Here is a 23,842-nt window from a genome sequence, read left to right on the forward strand (position 1 = left end):
GTCGTTCAGACCCAATGCTCCCATTGCATCGGTCTGGATTATCCAGCGAGATTCTTTTCTTAATAGAAGTTGTTCTCTGTTGCCTCCTCTGGAAGGTAGATTGATTTGCTCTAAACCTACAAATCTTTAACAATTTGGGTTGCTTTGATGGTCTATCCTTACGTGTTCTATCAATCGGGGCGAGCCCTTACCTGAACCAATTGATCTCACATGGTCCTGAATTCTTTCTTTTAACTTTCTAGTAGTCATGCCTATGTAAAATCGGTGGCAGGGGCACCAGATAACATATACTACATATTTTGTTTGACAAGTGATTAGGGTACTAAATTTCTTATCTATTGGACCTAATTGTATACGGGGACATTGCTTCATGAGGGGACAGACCGAGCAGCGACCACACCTATAGTTGCCCTTGGGTTGCAATTCCTCTAACCAATTCCTACCTCTTGACGTTTTATACTCATTTCTCGTAATTTTGTCTCCTATCGTGGGAGCCCTCTTAAATGAAATCAACGGTGGCTGTTTATAAATTGCTCCTAAAATGGGGTCTCTTTTAATGATCTTCCAATTATTCAGGATGCTATTTCTAACTTTTTGTGCATGGGGGTGTACTCAAAAGTGAATGTTGCTCTCTCATCTTTACTCCTATCATCCTTTATACCCCTCTTTCTCTGTAGAAGATTAGCCCTATTGGTGTGTCTAGCTTTGATCAGAGCTTGTTCCAATTCTTTCTCGTCATAGCCCCTCCTTTCCAGATTCACTTTCAGTTCCTGTGCCTGTTGCTCAAAATCTTCATCTTTCATATTGTTCCATCCCAATCTTAAAAATTGGCCATATGGCAAAGATCTGAATGTATGTTCTGGGTGGTAACTCTGGCGATGTAGGAGGGAATTGCCCGATACCGGCTTTTTGTAGCCCTTAGAGATTAACTTTCCCTCCTGTATGTCTAAAATTAGATCTAGGTAGGGTACCTGTTTATTACTGAATTCATATGTGAACTGCATATTATGCTTTCCACTATTTAGGTAATTGAAAAACTCTAAGAAGGCGTCCCTTGTCCCGCTTCAGAACACCAGGACATTGTCCACATATCTGGACCATCTCCTGAGGCAGTTGCCATGGGGAACGGCGGGGCCACACACGTATTGGCTCTCCCACCATGCCAAAAAAAGATTGGCATACGTGCATAACACCGACGTCCCCATGGCTGTGCCAGACACCTGCCAGTACCACCTCCCGTCAAAAGTAAAAAACCCTTTAGGAAAAGGACACGAAGGGGCAGGAGCAAGACCAAGAGACAAGCAAAACAAACAAGTGAGCTGGAAAGGTCAAAAAGTGGAGAACGGCCAGAGATCCAAAAAGAGGAAATATCACAGGGAGAGCAACAAATAGAAGTAATTAATCTAACAGATAGCCCTTTACCTCAAGGGTGTGAAAAGTTACTGAGTAAAGGTCTTGGCTTCTCCTGTACCCAGGACTTCAATTTCTGTGACTTTAAAGTAGATCTGTATAAAGGTGTTAGGCGTATTAACATCAAACATTTTTTCACAAAAAAAGAACAGTATCAGACAACGATTAGCTCTGCTGAGGAGATAGGTTCATTGGGATTTATACCAGGAACAGAATGGACACAAACAGATATGGACACTTTTAAAGAATCTGGAGGAACTCTGGAAAGAAAGCCATCAGGATGACAATGTAGATATAAATAAAGCTGAAGTTAGTCACCCTTTCCCCTTTAGGCCCTGTAGATCAATTAAACCATTCCCTGTAACACAAGGTTCAGCAGTAGACATTTTTCAGCTGCAGGTAGAAGAGGAGCTAAAAGCATTACAATATAAAAAAGTGCAGCCTAATCTCAGTAAAGAAGAAGAAAAAGCAATGGCATGGCTACAAGCGAGAACTGATCTTATTGTGAAGAAAGCGGATAAGGGAGGAGCTATTGTGGTGATGACATCTGCATATTACAATGAAGAAGCATTGCGCCAATTACAGGATCAGCAAACTTATAAATTATTGAGTACTAATCCAACTATGAAATTCAAACGGGCCATGCAATCCCTCCTAAGAAAAGGAGTGGAGTTAGGCTATCTCAAACAAAAAATGGCGGAGGATTTGTTGCCAGAATACCCCAGAAAACCAATATGGTATCATCTACCAAAAGTCCATAAGTCCCGCTGCAGACCACCGGGACGCCCGATAGTCTCCGGTATAGGTTCTCTTACCGAGAGACTATCAAGGTTCCTGGACCATCTCCTGAGGCCACTGCTCGTGCACGTGCCGTCCCACCTCCAGGACACGCTGGACATACTTACCAGTGTTGAAGGCCTGTCCTGGAATGAGGGGGACTCCATAGTCACGATAGACGTGGTCAACCTTTACAACAGAATTCCCCATGAAGATGGGGTAGCAGTCGTAAGATTTTTCCTGGAGAAAAATAACCATGATACTGCGTATGTTGATTATATATGCGAATGTCTGAAATTTGTCCTTGAACACAATGCTTTTACTTTTGACGGGAGGTGGAACTGGCAGGTGTCGGGCACAGCCATGGGGACGTCGGTGTCATGCACGTATGCCAATCTTTTTTTTTGGCATGGTGAAAGAGCCAATACGTGTGTGGCCCGCCGTTCCCCATGGCAACTGCCTCAGGAGATGGTCCAGATATGTGGACAATGTCCTGGTGTTCTGGAGCGGGACAAGGGACGCCTTCTTAGAGTTTTTTTCAATTACCTAAATAGTGGAAAGCATAATATGCAGTTCACATATGAATTCAGTAATAAACAGGTACCCTACCTAGATCTCTAGATGCTCTCTCATCTTTACTCCTATCATCCTTTATACCCCTCTTTCTCTGTAGAAGATTAGCCCTGTTGGTGTGTCTAGCTTTGATCAGAGCTTGTTCCAATTCTTTCTCGTCATAGCCCCTCCTTTCCAGATTCACTTTCAATTCCTGTGCCTGTTGCTCAAAATCTTCAGCTTTCATATTGTTCCGTCTCAATCTTAAAAATTGGCCATATGGCAAAGATCTGAATGTATGTTCTGGGTGGTAACTCTGGCGATGTAGGAGGGAATTGCCCGATACCGGCTTTTTGTAGCCCTTAGAGATTAACTTTCCCTCCTGTATGTCTAAAATTAGATCTAGGTAGGGTACCTGTTTATTACTGAATTCATATGTGAACTGCATATTATGCTTTCCACTATTTAGGTAATTGAAAAAAACTCTAAGAAGGCGTCCCTTGTCCCGCTCCAGAACACCAGGACATTGTCCACATATCTGGACCATCTCCTGAGGCAGTTGCCATGGGGAACGGCGGGCCACACACGTATTGGCTCTTTCACCATGCCAAAAAAAAAGATTGGCATACGTGCATGACACCGACGTCCCCATGGCTGTGCCCGACACCTGCCAGTTCCACCTCCCGTCAAAAGTAAAAGCATTGTGTTCAAGGACAAATTTCAGACATTCGCATATATAATCAACATACGCAGTATCATGGTTATTTTTCTCCAGGAAAAATCTTACGACTGCTACCCCATCTTCATGGGGAATTCTGTTGTAAAGGTTGACCACGTCTATCGTGACTATGGAGTCCCCCTCATTCCAGGACAGGCCTTCAACACTGGTAAGTATGTCCAGCGTGTCCTGGAGGTGGGACGGCACGTGCACGAGCAGTGGCCTCAGGAGATGGTCCAGGAACCTTGATAGTCTCTCGGTAAGAGAACCTATACCGGAGACTATCGGGCGTCCCGGTGGTCTGCAGCGGGACTTATGGACTTTTGGTAGATGATACCATATTGGTTTTCTGGGGTATTCTGGCAACAAATCCTCCGCCATTTTTTGTTTGAGATAGCCTAACTCCACTCCTTTTCTTAGGAGGGATTGCATGGCCCGTTTGAATTTCATAGTTGGATTAGTACTCAATAATTTATAAGTTTGCTGATCCTGTAATTGGCGCAATGCTTCTTCATTGTAATATGCAGATGTCATCACCACAATAGCTCCTCCCTTATCCGCTTTCTTCACAATAAGATCAGTTCTCGCTTGTAGCCATGCCATTGCTTTTTCTTCTTCTTTACTGAGATTAGGCTGCACTTTTTTATATTGTAATGCTTTTAGCTCCTCTTCTACCTGCAGCTGAAAAATGTCTACTGCTGAACCTTGTGTTACAGGGAATGGTTTAATTGATCTACAGGGCCTAAAGGGGAAAGGGTGACTAACTTCAGCTTTATTTATATCTACATTGTCATCCTGATGGCTTTCTTGCCAGAGTTCCTCCAGATTCTTTAAAAGTGTCCATATCTGTTTGTGTCCATTCTGTTCCTGGTATAAATCCCAATGAACCTATCTCCTCAGCAGAGCTAATCGTTGTCTGATACTGTTCTTTTTTTGTGAAAAAATGTTTGATGTTAATACGCCTAACACCTTTATACAGATCTACTTTAAAGTCACAGAAATTGAAGTCCTGGGTACAGGAGAAGCCAAGACCTTTACTCAGTAACTTTTCACACCCTTGAGGTAAAGGGCTATCTGTTAGATTAATTACTTCTATTTGTTGCTCTCCCTGTGATATTTCCTCTTTTTGGATCTCTGGTCGTTCTCCACTTTTTGACCTTTCCAGCTCACTTGTTTGTTTTGCTTGTCTCTTGGTCTTGCTCCTGCCCCTTCGTGTCCTTTTCCTAAAGGGTTTTTTACTTTTGACGGGAGGTGGTACTGGCAGGTGTCGGGCACAGCCATGGGGACGTCGGTGTTATGCACGTATGCCAATCTTTTTTTGGCATGGTGGGAGAGCCAATACGTGTGTGGCCCCGCCGTTCCCCATGGCAACTGCCTCAGGAGATGGTCCAGATATGTGGACAATGTCCTGGTGTTCTGAAGCGGGACAAGGGACGCCTTCTTAGAGTTTTTCAATTACCTAAATAGTGGAAAGCATAATATGCAGTTCACATATGAATTCAGTAATAAACAGGTACCCTACCTAGATCTCTAGATGCTCTCTCATCTTTACTCCTATCATCCTTTATACCCCTCTTTCTCTGTAGAAGATTAGCCCTGTTGGTGTGTCTAGCTTTGATCAGAGCTTGTTCCAATTCTTTCTCGTCATAGCCCCTCCTTTCCAGATTCACTTTCAATTCCTGTGCCTGTTGCTCAAAATCTTCAGCTTTCATATTGTTCCGTCTCAATCTTAAAAATTGGCCATATGGCAAAGATCTGAATGTATGTTCTGGGTGGTAACTCTGGCGATGTAGGAGGGAATTGCCCGATACCGGCTTTTTGTAGCCCTTAGAGATTAACTTTCCCTCCTGTATGTCTAAAATTAGATCTAGGTAGGGTACCTGTTTATTACTGAATTCATATGTGAACTGCATATTATGCTTTCCACTATTTAGGTAATTGAAAAAAACTCTAAGAAGGCGTCCCTTGTCCCGCTCCAGAACACCAGGACATTGTCCACATATCTGGACCATCTCCTGAGGCAGTTGCCATGGGGAACGGCGGGCCACACACGTATTGGCTCTTTCACCATGCCAAAAAAAAAGATTGGCATACGTGCATGACACCGACGTCCCCATGGCTGTGCCCGACACCTGCCAGTTCCACCTCCCGTCAAAAGTAAAAGCATTGTGTTCAAGGACAAATTTCAGACATTCGCATATATAATCAACATACGCAGTATCATGGTTATTTTTCTCCAGGAAAAATCTTACGACTGCTACCCCATCTTCATGGGGAATTCTGTTGTAAAGGTTGACCACGTCTATCGTGACTATGGAGTCCCCCTCATTCCAGGACAGGCCTTCAACACTGGTAAGTATGTCCAGCGTGTCCTGGAGGTGGGACGGCACGTGCACGAGCAGTGGCCTCAGGAGATGGTCCAGGAACCTTGATAGTCTCTCGGTAAGAGAACCTATACCGGAGACTATCGGGCGTCCCGGTGGTCTGCAGCGGGACTTATGGACTTTTGGTAGATGATACCATATTGGTTTTCTGGGGTATTCTGGCAACAAATCCTCCGCCATTTTTTGTTTGAGATAGCCTAACTCCACTCCTTTTCTTAGGAGGGATTGCATGGCCCGTTTGAATTTCATAGTTGGATTAGTACTCAATAATTTATAAGTTTGCTGATCCTGTAATTGGCGCAATGCTTCTTCATTGTAATATGCAGATGTCATCACCACAATAGCTCCTCCCTTATCCGCTTTCTTCACAATAAGATCAGTTCTCGCTTGTAGCCATGCCATTGCTTTTTCTTCTTCTTTACTGAGATTAGGCTGCACTTTTTTATATTGTAATGCTTTTAGCTCCTCTTCTACCTGCAGCTGAAAAATGTCTACTGCTGAACCTTGTGTTACAGGGAATGGTTTAATTGATCTACAGGGCCTAAAGGGGAAAGGGTGACTAACTTCAGCTTTATTTATATCTACATTGTCATCCTGATGGCTTTCTTGCCAGAGTTCCTCCAGATTCTTTAAAAGTGTCCATATCTGTTTGTGTCCATTCTGTTCCTGGTATAAATCCCAATGAACCTATCTCCTCAGCAGAGCTAATCGTTGTCTGATACTGTTCTTTTTTTGTGAAAAAATGTTTGATGTTAATACGCCTAACACCTTTATACAGATCTACTTTAAAGTCACAGAAATTGAAGTCCTGGGTACAGGAGAAGCCAAGACCTTTACTCAGTAACTTTTCACACCCTTGAGGTAAAGGGCTATCTGTTAGATTAATTACTTCTATTTGTTGCTCTCCCTGTGATATTTCCTCTTTTTGGATCTCTGGTCGTTCTCCACTTTTTGACCTTTCCAGCTCACTTGTTTGTTTTGCTTGTCTCTTGGTCTTGCTCCTGCCCCTTCGTGTCCTTTTCCTAAAGGGTTTTTTACTTTTGACGGGAGGTGGTACTGGCAGGTGTCGGGCACAGCCATGGGGACGTCGGTGTTATGCACGTATGCCAATCTTTTTTTGGCATGGTGGGAGAGCCAATACGTGTGTGGCCCCGCCGTTCCCCATGGCAACTGCCTCAGGAGATGGTCCAGATATGTGGACAATGTCCTGGTGTTCTGAAGCGGGACAAGGGACGCCTTCTTAGAGTTTTTCAATTACCTAAATAGTGGAAAGCATAATATGCAGTTCACATATGAATTCAGTAATAAACAGGTACCCTACCTAGATCTAATTTTAGACATACAGGAGGGAAAGTTAATCTCTAAGGGCTACAAAAAGCCGGTATCGGGCAATTCCCTCCTACATCGCCAGAGTTACCACCCAGAACATACATTCAGATCTTTGCCATATGGCCAATTTTTAAGATTGGGATGGAACAATATGAAAGATGAAGATTTTGAGCAACAGGCACAGGAATTGAAAGTGAATCTGGAAAGGAGGGGCTATGACGAGAAAGAATTGGAACAAGCTCTGATCAAAGCTAGACACACCAATAGGGCTAATCTTCTACAGAGAAAGAGGGGTATAAAGGATGATAGGAGTAAAGATGAGAGAGCAACATTCACTTTTGAGTACACCCCCATGCACAAAGAAGTTAGAAATAGCATCCTGAATAATTGGAAGATCATTAAAAGAGACCCCATTTTAGGAGCAATTTATAAACAGCCACCGTTGATTTCATTTAAGAGGGCTCCCACGATAGGAGACAAAATTACGAGAAATGAGTATAAAACGTCAAGAGGTAGGAATTGGTTAGAGGAATTGCAACCCAAGGGCAACTATAGGTGTGGTCGCTGCTCGGTCTGTCCCCTCATGAAGCAATGTCCCCGTATACAATTAGGTCCAATAGATAAGAAATTTAGTACCCTAATCACTTGTCAAACAAAATATGTAGTATATGTTATCTGGTGCCCCTGCCACCGATTTTACATAGGCATGACTACTAGAAAGTTAAAAGAAAGAATTCAGGACCATGTGAGATCAATTGGTTCAGGTAAGGGCTCGCCCCGATTGATAGAACACGTAAGGATAGACCATCAAAGCAACCCAAATTGTTAAAGATTTGTAGGTTTAGAGCAAATCAATCTACCTTCCAGAGGAGGCAACAGAGAACAACTTCTATTAAGAAAAGAATCTCGCTGGATAATCCAGACCGATGCAATGGGAGCATTGGGTCTGAACGACCATATCGATATGGCCTGTTTCCTGGATCCTTAGATAGTGTACCCACGTACTGGACTGTAGGTTTAAATAGTTAGGTGGTCCCTTCCTGAATGTTTATATGATGTTTTTATAATATGTTACACATAATTGTCCCTTTTGATTACCTGCTGTAACAAGTGGTATGGAGGGGTGAGTAGGGACCGAACTTGGATTAGAGGGAATTTGTAGCAATTATGCACCCAATGGGGCTTGGGGTTTAGGCCATAATTTTATGAGCCACCATCTATTTATGATGGTACAAATTGATTCCCTCCCCTTGACCTGTTTATTCCCTCTTCTCTTCCCCCTCCTCTATGGTGACCAGTTTTAATCTACTCTATATAAGATGGGTAGTGCTATGTAACTATGTATTACTAAAGATAGTATTATCAAAGATCCTGGCCATTTTGAGGGAATTATTACGTTATAAACATATGTCATGTATTACATTTTATCTTTTTAGAGCTTGCAAGGCTGTGGTTTTCCGTGGTTGCTTGACATGGCACACGGAAACGCAGTTTAGCATTTTCCTACACTTTGCTGCCATCTAGTGGCTGCAACACCGATAGACGCACAGAGCTTTGTGCGCAGGTGCTGCAGCCAGCGTGGAACGCCCGAGCTTCCGGGCGGAAGCCGTCAGATGACGGCGACCTCCCGGAAGAGAGGACGTACGGCGGGGACCCGCACGCCCAGCATCCTGGGAAGTTTCCCACACAATATATACGGCGAGAGCCTACAACATGGCGTGCGCATTGCCTCTGAAGACGCTCAAGAGAGCGAAACGGTCGTAAGGCGGCCCCCACTGCTCCCACCTCACCCCACAGCCACTTGGAGTAACGGGTAGGACAAATTTTACCAATTTTGTGTGGTTATGCTAACCGCATGAAGCCGCAAGAATAAAGCTTTTTTACTGCTACTTGCTTGCATGTGCCGACTTTCCTCTTGCATTCTGCTTATCATGACCTGCTGTTTTCAAGCCTGAGCACGCAATTTGTAGCATGTCCCGTTACTAACCCTCTAAGAAGCAACTTACTTTAGTCTCTATGCATGTTGATTAGCAGTTGCAGTGCCGGTTCTGTGTATCTACTCAAGTGTTTCCATCAGTTAGATATTGGGGTGATTGACACTGCGGCATAGGTAATGCCGCTATCAGTGGTACATGTTCCAATGTATAAGCACACCAGTTTCCATCAAACACACTCTTTTATTGAGCCATATGTTTTCCATGAGAAGTTAGCCAACAATTGTTTTGGGGGCCACGTAGGGTTCCCCTCAATCAAGTTGTGTGGTTACCAAAGGTTGATGAAGGGGGACCCTGCGTGGCCCCCCGAAACAATTGTCGGCTAACGTCTCGTGGAAAACATATGGCTCTCAATAAAAGAGTGTGTTTGATGGAAACTGGTGTGCTGATACATTGGAACATTTAATAAAAACATTAAATCTACTTTTTAAGTTTTCAAACATAAAATAAAACTGCGATACCTTTAAAAAAAAAAAAAAGTTAGTGTTTTGGGTCTTTTTAGGCATAGAATAGATGCAGTTGTTTATCTCAACAGTCTATTTTCACCTCAGGTTCACTTTAAAGGACAACTGAGGTGAGAGTGATATGGAGGCTGCCACATTAATTCCCTTTTAGGAAATACCAGTTGCCTGGCAGCCCTGCTGATCTATTTGGTTGCGGTAGTGGCTGAATGACGCCAGAAACAAGCATGCAGCTAATTTTTGTCAGACCTGACAATGACAGAAACACCTGATCTGTTGCATGCTTGTTCAGGGGCTATGGCTAAAATATTAGAGGCAGAAGATCAGCAGAACAGCCAGGCAACTTGTATTTCTTAAAAGGAAATAAATATGGCTGCCTCCATATCACTCTCACTTCAGTTGTCCTTTAAGCACTGGTTTAATTTAAAATGTACCTGATATGTATACATACCTGGGGCTTTCTCCAGCCCCCTTCAGGCTGCTCAGTCCCTCACTGTCCAACTCAGCTGTGCCGATTCTCCGCTATGGGTCCCAGTAATTCTGCCAGTCAGTGCAGTCTGGTCACGATCCTAGTCAGGGCTGTGGAGTCAAGGAGTCAAAGCAATTTTGGGTACCTGCAATCTGAGGTTTCAATAAACTCAGGAGTCAGAGTCGGATGATTTTTGAACCAAATCCATAGTCTAAAAATTAGACTAAGGAGTCGGAATCAAGGAGTCGGAGCAATTGTGGGTAGTTGGAGTCGGAGGTTTCATAAACTGAGGAGTCAGATGATTTTTGTACCGTCTCCACAGCCCTGCTCCTAGCGACAGGAGCACGAGCGGGAGCGCACGAGTGGGCGCGTGCGACCGGGTTGCGTTTGTGCACTACCCCCCCGACTGGCTGAATTACCATGACCCATAGCAGAGGATCCAAGTGGTGGAGGAGGACGGCGAGGGACTGAGCAGCCTGAAGAAAGCCACAGGTATGTATACATTTCTTCTTTTAATACATCTCGGGTACGTTTTAAGTGTCGAGGCAAGGATTATAATTAATTAAAACTATCATGCAAAAAAAATTTGCTGCTATTTCCAGCTTTTTTTTTTCTTTAAATCCTAGACCGAGAAACAAGAGAAAACCTTTGGCTTCTTTGAATACTAAGCTATTAGGTGGTGTATAGCTTTATGTGAACACCGTAGATGATTTGTTTGGTTATATATCTGTCCAGGTGTGATCCGGTCCCTGCACTCCCTGGGCCGCTTGTCCCAAGTCTTCTGCACCGAGACCCGGCCGTACAATCAGGGCTCCAGGCTCACAGCCTATGAGCTGGTGTATGAGAAGATGCCAGCCACTCTCATCACAGACAGCATGGCGGCAGTCACCATCCGGGAACGTCACGTCAATGGTGAGCGTCACATGACTATAGGCTCCTCTTCCTGTAAACCATGATCCAGTAAGAAACATGTCCTGTCCTGTATGTGCATATGTATGTTCTGTATACAGGTTTTCTACTTTTCCATGTTTAATTATGAACATTAGCCTTCTGTTTGTTTTCCACTATGTAGTCATCAGGGATGAGCACCGGATGAAATCCGATGAGTTTCGTTTGGCTTTCATCCTCCTAATTACTGCAGCTGGAGGTTAAACATACCCAGTAGCCGTCTTGTTTAACCCTTCCCACGGCGCCTCCCACGCTGCATTCCAAGCGCGTCACGTGAGTACAAACACTTCCTCCTTCAACCCGGAAGGAGGGAGTTTTTGTAGTCAAGTGACGCGGCTTGGAATGCAGCGTGGGACGGGTTAAACAAGATGGCTGCTGGGTTAAACCCCCCCGCACACACCTTCTCAGTTGCACTAATTAGAAGGATGAAATCTGAATGAAACTCAATTGGATTTAATCCATAGAGCATGACTGGTAGTCCATTAATGTGCTGTAAAGAGGATATAGTGAGTGGCCTGATGAAGAAGTAGCTAACCCTCTCAGCTTGCAGCACTGGAGTCCCGTGTTCAATACCTGGTCAATACACTATCTGCATTGTTCTGTTTGTGGCTTTATAGGCTTTTCTAAACTCGATTTTTTTTTTCACCACAGTGGTTCCTTAACCTATCAGCAGTCCTACACGCATGATCTCAAGACAGATAATGCGTGCCAGGGTGTCTTCAAACGGCATATGCCTAAGCTGAAGCTGCTTTTTCTTCCTTCAGCTGTTGTCGTGGGAGCAGACCGGGTGGTTGCCAATGGAGACACAGCCAATAAGGTTGGAACCTACCAGTTGGCCATCACTGCCAAGTACCACGGGATTCCCTTCTACGTGGCTGCCCCGAGCACATCATGTGACCTCAGCCTACCCGCGGGGGCCAGCATTGTAATCGAGGAGCGGCCAGGCCAAGAGCTGACTGATATCAACGGTGTCCGAGTGGCAGCTCCAGGTGGGTGGTCGTGCCTAGAAAGGACTTCTGGTGAAGTCCAGAAGCTTCACAGTTGGCGTGACTGATCTTTTCTCTTTCAGGTATCGGGGTCTGGAACCCGGCATTTGATGTCACGCCTCACGAGCTTATCACTGCCATCATTACAGAAAAAGGAGTCTTCAAACCAGAAGAACTGAAAGATGGACTGAGCCATAAGTGAACTTCTAAAATAAATGTACTCAACCGGCCCTAAACGGTCTCCTGATCTACAATGCTATTCTAGTACTTAAAGTGTACTTGTAGTGGAAAAAAGTGCCCCCAGGGGCTACTTACCTCATGAGGGGGAAGCCTCTGGATTCTAAAGAGGCTTCCCTTATCTTCCTCCACAGCCCCTTTCCAGCACTGGGACCCCCTGAAAAAGAGCTTGTCGGCACCCCGTGCAGGCGCACTAGCACTGTCCTACTTGGCATTCTTCGGAAAAAGTCAGGCAGGATCAGATCTGTACTACTGCACAGGTGCACGGAGCCGATCGAGCTCAGCTATTTCCACTGCAGACTGAGCAGGACGGTGCTAGTGCACATGCGCAGAGAGGCCACTCTTTGGGGGTCCCAGTGCTGGAATGGGCTGGAAAGGAGGACTGGGAAGCTTTGTTAGGTTTTAGAGGCTTCCCCCTCCCGAGGTAAGTATGTAAACAAAGCCTAGGCAAACCTCACAGATGTGCTGTAAAGCTAACCTGTGACTTTAGGGGAGGGAAAAGTCAGTTACTATGAGCAGTGGCTGGATAGTGTAATGGTTAAGGGCTCTGCCTCAGACACAGGAGACCTGGGTTCAAATCTCGGCTCTGCCTGTTCAGTAAGCCAGCACCTATTTCAGTAAGGAGTTTCTTGGGCAAGTCTCCCTAACACTGCTACTGCCTACTGAGTGCGCTCTAGTGGCTGCCTCGCAAGCGCTTTGAGTCCGACAGGAGAAAGGCGCTATACACATACTGCCATTATTATTACTTACCTCAGTAGAGGGAAACCTCAGGATCTTCCTGCACAGTAGCATGTGCTTGGCAGAAAAAGCTGAGCACAAACGGTTCCCTGCTACTGCGCAAGCAGTCCTGAGCAGTGCAGTCGCGCTCCATTGACAAGTCCTTGTTAAGGAGGTTCGGGGAGGTTCCAGCACTGGAACAGGGATGCTTCTACTAAGGTAAGTATCTACTGTATTTTTGGGGCTATAAGACTCACTTTTTTCCCCCCAAAAGTGGAGAAAAAAGTCACTACGTCTTATAGTCCAAATGCAGAGAGTTCCTGACTTGTGAATGCCTGCCAATACGAGCCTCCAACCCACCGCAATGTCGGGGACTCCCTGTACTGTGCCCATGCAGAGGAGGACCCAGGGGTACAAACAGAGGACACAAGGAGACACACAAAGGAGGACAGGGGTGTTTCTAGGCCCAAAGATCAGTAGCACATGCCCCTTATCTAATCTGGGGTGCCCCGCATGTCCCCCAGGTAGAGTAGTGGCTCCACAGCACCCAGCATGGCATTACAGTACCCAGCATGCCCCATAGAGGCACCATAGCACCCACAGCATGACACCATAGCACCTAGCATGGCACCACAGCAATGGGGGGTATGCTGGGTGCAAATGGTGCCTCTGTGTGGACACATTGGGCACTGTGATGCTATGTGCTGTGGTCCTTCTATGGGAGTATGCTGAGAGTCGTGATGCCTCAATGGGAGGTCCGTGGGAGCATGGTAGGGGGTCCACTAGAAGGTCATGGAATGCTATATGAGGAATGGCAACAGGCCAGCTCGCCCAGCAGAAAGCCAGACCAGAAGCTAGGTAACTTTGCCTAGTTATGTTTAAGTGACATTGCCTATTTATGTGATATGCTGGGGCTTTATCTAACATTTTGCTGGGCAGGCCTACTCAGATCGCTGTTAAGTTCCATGTAAATTATGCTCCACCCATGGCCACACCCACATTCTGGTGCATGGCCATGCCCATTTTTTGACTGGAGTGCACAAAGGTGCCCCGGATCCTAGCAACGCCCCTGGAGGAGGACACAAGGGGGAGACATGAGGTACAAATTGGGCATAATCCACAAGATTTCACCTTCCCTAATCTACACCTGCATAAACTGAGTGCAGTGGCGTAGCTAAGGAGCTGTGGGCCCTGATGCAAGTTTTACATTGGGCCCCCCAAGCACTTTATACATAACAATTGATACGGCGCACCAAAACCTGCCAAGGACAACCACAGTGTCAGAGATGCAAGAAGGGGATGGGGAACAGCATGTTAAAGGGACCCCGAGCAGTAAAAATAAATGGAATCGCTACTTACCTGGGGCTTTCTCCAGCCCACCGTAGGTCGGGAGGTCCCCCGGCATCCTCCTGGCTCCTCTCCAGGTCCCTCCGCCGCATACAGCACCAGCGACACCTGGGTCGGGTGTTGGGCTGCCGCTTCCGTATCTCGGTCGTTTTGCGTCATCACGCCGGCCGCTTCGCGTCACCATGCCGGCTTGCGTGACAGTACTGCGCATGCGCCGTGAAACCTCCCGACCTACGGTGGGCTGGAGAAAGCCCCAGGTAAGTAGCGATTCCATTTATTTTTACTGCTCGGGGTCCCTTTCATGATTACCACTGTTCAAAGTATCTCTATAGAAGTGATTAATATGAGCACAGGACCAATAGAGAGCTAATACTGCAGTTGAGGGAGCGCCCTTCGGGGCCCCTCTGGCCCAAGGGCCCCGATAAAGTTGCGACCCCTATTGCTACGCCCCTGACTGAGTGGCTTTCAGGAAGCTCTGACATTCCCAGCCTTAATAAAGTATTCAATCTGTATGGATCCAGCTGAGCAGTCTAATTTATATATACAAGGTAGTCAATTTGTGTGGCATTAATCTTAGCAGTTTCTAGGCCTGTAGAGAAGGGATTGCATTTTTTAGGAGCCAGTTTGCTTAACATTCCACGGTGATGCACCTTGCCAGCAGTAATAATGTCACCACCTGTGACAAATTTAAGACTGTATATCGGGGAGGGGAAGCCTTGACTAAATAATGTATAAATGAATATTGTAAAATATAAGCAATTCTAATACATTTTCTTAAAACGGACCTGAACTCAGAATGTCCTCTCTGCTCTAAAAGATACACAACAGCATAATAACCTTTAAACAAAAAAACATTTCTTTGTACAAATCCTAAAATAAATCTGCAGTGTTTCTACTTCCTGATTCATGTTGTTACCAGGCTGTGCTTTCATATGAGCTTATCTGCCATCTCTGCCGTGGCAGCCATATGACACAAGGGAGAGATCAAATTACAACTTGTGATTAGACAAAAATGAGGGGGGAATAAACAGGTTAAACTCTCTAAATACATACAGGGTGCATTTCTCTTTCCTGTGCAAGAGTTCAGGTCCACCGACAATTCTAGTGAAGTAACCTTTAAATACACAGTCCCACTGACTACACCATCCAGCGTTCTACTGAACTAATGTGCCAGTGTTCCTGCACAAGCAGGTGAAACTCAAAACATTTGAATAAAAGTCAATTTATTTCAGTAATTCCACTTAAAAGGTGAAACTAATATATGAAATAGGAACCCTTTGCAGGAGTTTTAGATGAATTAGCTGGTTAGAGTCTGACACTTTCAGCCTAGAATATTGAACCTTTTCACTGTATTCTATTGGTCTGAGATTTTGATTTTCGGGGTCTCATACGCTGTAAGCCATAATCATCAAAATTATAAGTTGCATTTTTTAAGTTGAAATACTGAAATTAATGAATTTTTGCACAATATTTAAATTTTTCAAGTTTCGCCTGTATGCGTTCATAATTGCACACACCTGTAGCTATCCCCACATTGGCCTCAATTCATAAAGTATTCCCGCATGCAGTAATGCTGAAAGCAGCAGACTTTACCGAGCACTTAGCAATGTGTCAATTCATAATGGCTGTTACCGCATGAAAAGCTGACATTACCGACCAGGGAGATAAATTACAGATTTGGCTGTAGTTACCTCCAACACATGTCAGTAAATTGTCAGCATATGTCAATTCATAAAGCCTTCAACAAGCGGTAAGCCTGACAATAGTTACCGACACCTCTGGTGAGGTCTTAACAAGTTACCGACACCTCTGGTGAGGCGTTAACAATGCAAATGCAGGGAGCCGAAAGTCTGAGCAGGGAGCCGAAGTCTGTGTGAGTCATCTGTGCAGAGAGCCGTCTGTATGAGGAGTCTGTGCGAGTCATCTGTGCAGGCAGGGAAAGTCTGTGTAAGTCATCTGTGCAGAGCAAAACAGCGATATCGCCACACTGCTCTACTCTACCGCTCAATGGGCTGCGGTAACTTACCGACCTTCAACGGCAGCTGGGAAAACCTTTATGAATTAGCAAACAGACCAGGAAAATACCGAGTGCAGTAATTTCCCAACAAGATTTTTTTTTTTTTTTTATCGCACTACTTTTTTTGAATCGAGGCCAATGTGTTGTGCTGAAGCAGTTAGGATTGACAATGTTATACCTGCACCTATAATGTGGAGAACACTAGTACTGTAGTAATAAATAAACTATTATTAGGGAGCAGGTTAGACATGCTTTACATCTATTCAGCTTTGGGTCCCTGAACTATTGCCCAAGTGACCACATCCGATCGATGTGGGTGGCAACCATTACGGGTGTCGACACAATTTAAGGTGCATAAACACGTCTGATTTTTCCAAACGACCGGTCGTTTGAACTGGTCATTAGGACGTCAAATTGGGCGTGTGTACAAACAGTCCTTGAGCTGAGAATGCTGGTTTTGACGGATCTGCTTGGCGGATCGGTCAAAACCAGTCTTATCAGCTGAACGATCATTTGTACACACGCCTGATTTGATATCTGAACTGCCGGTCGTTTGGAAAAATCAGACGTGTGTATGTACTTTTAAGGCCAAGTATATGGTGACCCTGTCCCTTTAGTTTATTATTTTTAATCTTTTTAAACTTAAAGGAATACCGATACCCAAGTGTTGTAAATGACAATGTACAAATAATGTCTAAGTAGCTGTGTAAACATTTTCATACTTTTCATGTTAAATATCAGAGGCAAAAGCTGTAATTTATTGAGGGTAAGATTTAGCTGTATTGGGACAAATCAATTGCAGAAGGGGTATCTGCTTCAATGCACAGCCAGAGTTGCATATCAGACTGCAGAAAGCAAATATCAAACATATCAAACTCTGAAAGCAAAAACAGTATGAAAAGCTGTGACAATTAGTTACATTTCCTCTGCTCTCTCTTCAGACACGTCAGTCAGAAACACAGGACACAGGAGCTGCAGCTGTTGGGAGCTCTCTTCTCTGTCACACACAGAGCTACACATAGAGTTAACTGATCAAGTGTGAGGGGAATTTCTCCTCTCCTCATGGCTCAGTCAGCCGTCAGTTTTGGCGTCAGTAAACTTTGAATGTATTTTGCTAACAGTAAACAAAGAAGTTGCTACTAAAATGTATACACCAGTACTTAGCAGCACTTCCCAAACAATTCCGTGTCAATTGAAAAAAAATATGTGAATCGATAGTATTCCTTTAAACCTTTTTTGATCAACCTCTGACTTTTGGGACACTTGGTTTTTGAGTGTTCATTTGTTGCTCTGTCTCTCGCAGCTACACTAAACTTACCATTTAAAGGGACTCCGAGCTCTGGCTAAAATAAAAATAGATTACAAGGGAAGGAGGCGCCCAAGGGATGGAGGCGCCCAAGGGATGTATGTGAGTCCTCAATTACTAGGTAGTATATATGACAATTTGATCGGGTAAGAAGAGAATACTCTTACCTGTAGTAAAGGTAGAAGACCACTGGTATAAAATAGAAATAATTTATTAGATAAGATTAGATTAGTCTGGCGCCCAGACTATCTATCACAACTATAGAGCACTTTACATGACCTGAGGAAGCGACTGTGTCGCGAAACGCGTTGTCAAGGTGCTAATCTTATCTAATAAATTATTTCTATTTTATACCAGTGGTCTTCTACCTTTACTACAGGTAAGAGTATTCTCTTCTTACCCGATCAAATTGTCATATATATACTACCTAGTAATTGAGGACTCACATACATCCCTTGGGCGCCTCCTTCCCTTGTAATCTATTACTCGTGACCCTAGCAATTCTGCCATTGGCTGCGCCTCTACATTTCCGTAGGACGCGTTTTTCTAGGAGCAGCGACCAATAAAGGCCGAGTGGAGACGGTCCTTCTCCACATGCACTAAAGGTGGTTGCTCTATTTTGGCAACCCACACTTGTGAGTATATTACCTATCGTTTATATCTTGACCATCTGGATTGACGATAATACACGATATTGGGCTCCTGGTGTCCCTGTGTTTTTTGTCGCCTTCTACTAGCATAAAATAAAAATGTTCACTTACCAGGGGCTTTCTGCAGCCCAGTGCTGGTCGGGACGTCCCACACCGGCCTCCTGGCTCTTCTCCCCACGGCTGTCCATATAGGGCTGTCCGGCGACTCCCCGGGCGACACTGGCTTAGTGTCGGGGCTTCTTCTTCCGCAAACCTCATCAATGACATCGCACGCCGGCCGCCTCGCGTCATCACAGCGGCCGGCGTGACAGTACGGCGCATGCGCGATTTAATCACGCATGCGCCGTGCTGTCACACCGGCCGCCGTGATGACGCGAGGCGGCCGGCGTGCGACGTCATTGATGAGGTTTGCGGAAGAAGGAGCCCCGACACTAATCCAGTATCGCCCGGGGAGCCACCGATCAGCCCTATATGGACAGCAGTGGGGAGAAGAGCCAGGAGGCCGGCGTGGGACGTCCCGACCAGCACTGGGCTGCAGAAAGCCCCTGGTAAGTGAACATTTTTATTTTAGCCAGAGCTCGGAGTCCCTTTAAAGTATAGACTAGTCATGTCTTGGTCAGAGGGCAAACAAGTAAAATCAGCAGGGTATCAAATGCTACTTTCACTATTCTATCTGGAGCACTGTGTGCCTAAACTGGGCGTCCGTTAGCTGGCATTTGTATTGGTGTCTGAGACTCTGCAGCAATGGGCGCTTAAATAACCAGACTTACTGATCACAAGATCAGATAACCAGCAGGACTGGTGTAAATAGTGTGTTCCGCAATCTATATATATAATAGACTAAGTGCCTCAACCTTCACACAAGAAGAAGAAGTACTTTGCATGAGAAAATTTATGCGTGCTCAAACACCAAGTTTAAGGCCTCTTTTCCACGGACTGTTGAGCTGTGTGCTCAGCAAGCAGTTACCAGGCAGCAGTGAGCAGATACCAGGCAGCAACAAGCAGTTACCAGGCAGCAGTGAGCAGATACCAGGCAGCAGCGAGCAGTTACCAGGCAGCAGCGAGCAGTTACCAGGCAGCAGCGAGCAGTTACCAGGCAGCAGCGAGCAGATACCAGGCAGCAGCGAGCAGTTACCAGGCAGCAGCGAGCAGATACCAGGCAGCAGCGAGCAGATACCAGGCAGCAGCAAGCAGATACCAGGCAGCAGCAAGCAGTTACCAGGCAGCAGCGAGCAGATACTAGGCAGCAGTGAGCAGATACCAGGCAGCAACAAGAAGTTACCAGGCAGCAGTGAGCAGATACCAGGCAGCAGCGAGCAGATACCAGGCAGCAGCGAGCAGATACCAGGCAGCAGTGAGCAGATACCAGGCAGCAACAAGCAGTTACCAGGCAGCAGCAAGCAGTTACCAGGCAGCAGCAAGCAGTTACCAGGCAGCAGCAAGCAGTTACCAGGCAGCAGCGAGCAGATACCAGGCAGCAGTGAGCAGATACCAGGCAGCAACAAGAAGTTACCAGGCAGCAGTGAGCAGATACCAGGCAGCAGCGAGCAGATACCAGGCAGCAGCAAGCAGTTACCAGGCAGCAGCAAGCAGTTACCAGGCAGCAGCAAGCAGTTACCAGGCAGCAGCAAGCAGTTACCAGGCAGCAGCAAGCAGTTACCAGGCAGCAGCAAGCAGTTACCAGGAAGCAGCGAGCAGTTACCAGGCAGCAGCGAGCAGTTACCAGGCAGCAGCGAGCAGTTACCAGGCAGCAGTGAGCAGTTGTGAGAGTTTGAGAGCCATTTCACTGCCTATTCACAGTCCATGGAAAAGAGGCCTTACCCTAGCAAGTCTGACATTGCAAATCTGGCCTAATTGGCTATTCATAAGGCAATGCTCATGCAAATGCATGCACAAACCAATACCACAAAGCAGTCACCCTGCTACATGCTACATTAGCACTATCCGGCTTAGTGCACACCAGAGCGGTTCGGCAGCGTGTATTTCAATGGGCTGGTGCACACCAGAGCGGGAGGCGTTTTGCTGAAACGCATACTCCCGAGGTGAGGCATTTTTTGGATTGCGGAGGCGTTTCTGCCTCCAATGTAAAGTATAGGAAAAACGCAAACCGCTCTGAAAAATGGCAGTTGAGCGGTTTTGCAGGCGTTTTTGTTACAGAAGCTGTTCAGTAACAGCTTTACTGTAACAATATATGAAATCTACTACACCAAAAACGCTTTACAAAACCGCAAAATGCTAGGTGAAATGCTACAGAAAAATAAGAAAAAGCGTTTCAAAATCTGCTAGTATTTTGCGGATCTGCTAGCAGTTTTTGGTGTGCTCCAGGCCTCCAGGAGCGCCACGGGGAGGATTCCCAATGCCCCCTTTTTATACAACTGGGGGGACCGCAGGGTCCCAGGCTCTCTCACTGCCTGGAAACCACAGCGGCACCCCGGACGGGGAGGCTGGGTGGCGTGGACGACCCCCCCCCAAGTGTGGCCAGCGCCGGGGAGAGCCGTCTGCACCCACCTCCCAATATTAAAAACAGGCACTTACCTTAACGTCCATTGCGTTCTGCTACATGCGCATTAATTTGGGGGCACCACATGAGAAAGGAGAGAAGCATGGGTCACCCCGAGCTTTAGAGCTCAGGGCTGGCTCACATACAGCACTCCAGAGGGGGGGGGGGGGGGGAGGACAGGCGCACTCACTCCAGGGTTCACACCACCGGAGCAAGCCATCCACCACCTGCCTCCAAAGGATACAAACTGCACAAAATGCTTTCCATGAGAAAATTAATGCGCATGTAGCAGAACCCAATGGATGTTAAGGTAAGTGGCCGTTTTTAATATTAGGAGGTGGGTGCGGACGGCTCTCCCCAACGCTGGCCACGCTGGGGGGGGCGGCTGCGCCACCCAGCCTCCCACTCCGGGGTGCCGCTGTGGTTCCCAGGCAGCAAGAGAGCACTTTGCAGTATTGGTTTTTTGACTCTGCATAGTTTGGCATGCAAAAGCAAATGCATATTTGCATGAGCATTGCCTCATGAATAGCCAATTAGGCCGGATTTGCAAAGCCAGACTTGCTAGGGTTAAACTTGGTGTTTGAGCACGCATACATTTTCTCATGGAAAGCCTACTTCTTCTTGCTTCAAGGTTGAGGCACGTACTCTATTAGATAGATAGATGCGGCGTATGCTACGACGCGGGTTGGCTAGTGCATAGATAATTGACTATAGGACGGATTCACCCCTGACCTGGAAGTGATCAGCCACTTCCCGTGTTTGCTGATGTCACTTCTGCTGGATATCCAAACACAGCAAAACAGGGAACATATAATTCACCAAGCTTTATCAAAAGTTTGATAATTTACCTCATGTGTAAAATCTAATGTTGAATTCACTAAGGTGTTATATATTTTGAATGTTTTATTGATAAAACATTCGATAGATATATAACACCTTAGTGAATTCAACGTTAGATTTTACCCATGAGATAAATTATCAAACGTTTGATAAAGCTTAGTGAATTGAGGCCATTAATGTGTGCTATGACCAAATAGATCTCTAGTAGTACCATGATGTGATGAATAATCATCATTTGCCAGATTGCCGATCACCCAAAGTCAGCACAGATCCTGGGCTGGAGATAGCAGAGCTCCCCTTAAAATTGGATTGTAAAAAGCACAGGGTCTCTTGAAACTGTCAAGTCTTCTAGAGGAAGAGGGCTGTACATACCCTTACCAAGCCTTTCAAGAGAAGCTTTAGATATGGACATAAATCAGAAGCTGCTGAGAAGAACTGAGGAGCCAGAACAGAACCTGGCGTGTACATCCTCTTTTTCTCTGTCAGTAAGAAAGGAGACAGAATTCCATAAAACCTACAGGGTTACAAATGTAGAGAGGGGTTGAATCTACAGTGACCACTGAGGCTCCTAGGAATGAATATAGGTTGTCTATCATAATTCCATCTTACAAATAATGCCAGCCTTATGTAACTAAGTGGGATTGTCACTGGACAAAATATGAATGTGCCAAGACGTCAATCCTCATTGTGGCCTATTCTGAAACTGAGATATGAATTTCTATGATATTAAACCACCAGTGCTTGATATGTATGAGCCCCAGAGAACATAAAAAGTCTGCTGCAGAACCACACTGTCCTTTCATGCTTGCTCAATCTTTATTATCCTTCCCAGCTCTATCTGCTGGACTCTGGACTCAACTTTGGACTATTAACAAAGTACTGTCTACCAACTCCTTGGACTTTACAGTTCCAGTGGACACAATACTTTCATAGACTGCTCAGATGTTATTCGGTGTGTGGCTGTACGTTAGCTCCAGTTGGGCATGTACCCAACTTCTCCTTCCTCCCTGGTAATGGGCTTTCTAAACAATCAGAAGGAGGGATTCTCCATCTCCTACCTACATTGTGTTTATACTGTCTGTTCCCATCTTATCTCATGGAACGATTGGTTGGTCTTCTTACCCAATAAAAATGATATACAGATTATCTATGTGAGGCTTGTTTTGCTAATAGTGCAGTTTCTTCATAAAAGTGTAAAGATACGTTCAGTATTCTATGTAGCACTCTTTCTATACACTAAGGCCAGTTTCTCAGTGGAGTGTTGCATTCTGTTAGAACGCAACTAAAAACAAAATTTGCCTTTGCATGATACGATGTAATGAAGGCAAGGAAGCAACTGACCAATAGGGATGATCAATGAGATGCAAGTAATTCTGAGTTCATGCAGGATTATGTAGATTCTGAATGCAAATACAGTGCCTTGCAAAAGTATTCACCTCCTCTGCATTTTTTATGTTATGTTGCCTCGCAACCTGGAATTCAAATTGATTGTTCGAGGGTGTGCACCATTTCATTGACAGAACACTGTATTATTTGGTTTATTGTGAAGCAAACAACAAATAGGACAAAACAACATAAAAACTTCAGCATGCCTAAGGCCTGGAACCCACTACAAATCACTCGCTAATCGCAATCACTAGCAGTTTAATGAGCGTTTTGTAAGCGATTTCATGATCGTTTATTGGCAATTTTGGTAGCGATTTTAAAAAGTGTAAGCGTTTTGCCAGCGATTGTGTAATGATTTGCGATTAGCGTTTTTAATTCTGATTGGTCCTTTCAATTAACTTTTAATTTTTTTTACAGTGTTGTAACGATTGGTGTCAACACGCAGAGAGAATCTGATTATTGGTGAACTGCAGAATCACCAGTAATGCAGATATACACCAGATTATGAATGATCTGCAGAATCACTAATAATCCAGGTATGTCTAACCTCTGGACACCTGAGATATGAGAGTACAATGTAACAGTAGCACTTTGAGAGAGAACCGCCAGAGGAACTGGAGGTATGAAGAAGAAGGGATTTCACCTCAGACTGTGGGTGAATCCCTAGGCCAAAGGCTCCCTAGGAGAGGGGCCTAGGCTAGGTTGCAGGAAGCCCTGCTGCTAATATAGACAGGCTTGCCCTAACTAGGTGTGAGGGCCTATTCTCTATGCCCTGGAACCGGGCTAAGACATAACATAGAATTGACACAGTATC

At 45.3% G+C, this 23,842-nt stretch overlaps 1 protein-coding gene across 1 annotated transcript in view; it reads left to right on the forward strand.

The window, feature by feature from the left end:
- The window catches only part of MRI1 (methylthioribose-1-phosphate isomerase 1), a 28,108-nt gene extending 15,844 nt beyond the window's left edge, over positions 1-12,264 (forward strand). The window contains exons 4-6 of the mRNA XM_068274130.1: positions 10,830-11,006; positions 11,807-12,031; positions 12,112-12,264. Of these exons, the coding sequence (XP_068130231.1) occupies positions 10,830-11,006; positions 11,807-12,031; positions 12,112-12,230 (521 nt within the window). The 3' untranslated portion in view covers positions 12,231-12,264. The remainder of the gene's footprint in view (positions 1-10,829; positions 11,007-11,806; positions 12,032-12,111) is intronic.
- Positions 12,265-23,842: the final 11,578 nt, after the last annotated feature.

The sequence above is a fragment of the Hyperolius riggenbachi genome, chromosome 3, assembly GCF_040937935.1.
Source record: "Hyperolius riggenbachi isolate aHypRig1 chromosome 3, aHypRig1.pri, whole genome shotgun sequence".
Classification (NCBI taxonomy): Eukaryota; Metazoa; Chordata; class Amphibia; order Anura; family Hyperoliidae; genus Hyperolius; species Hyperolius riggenbachi.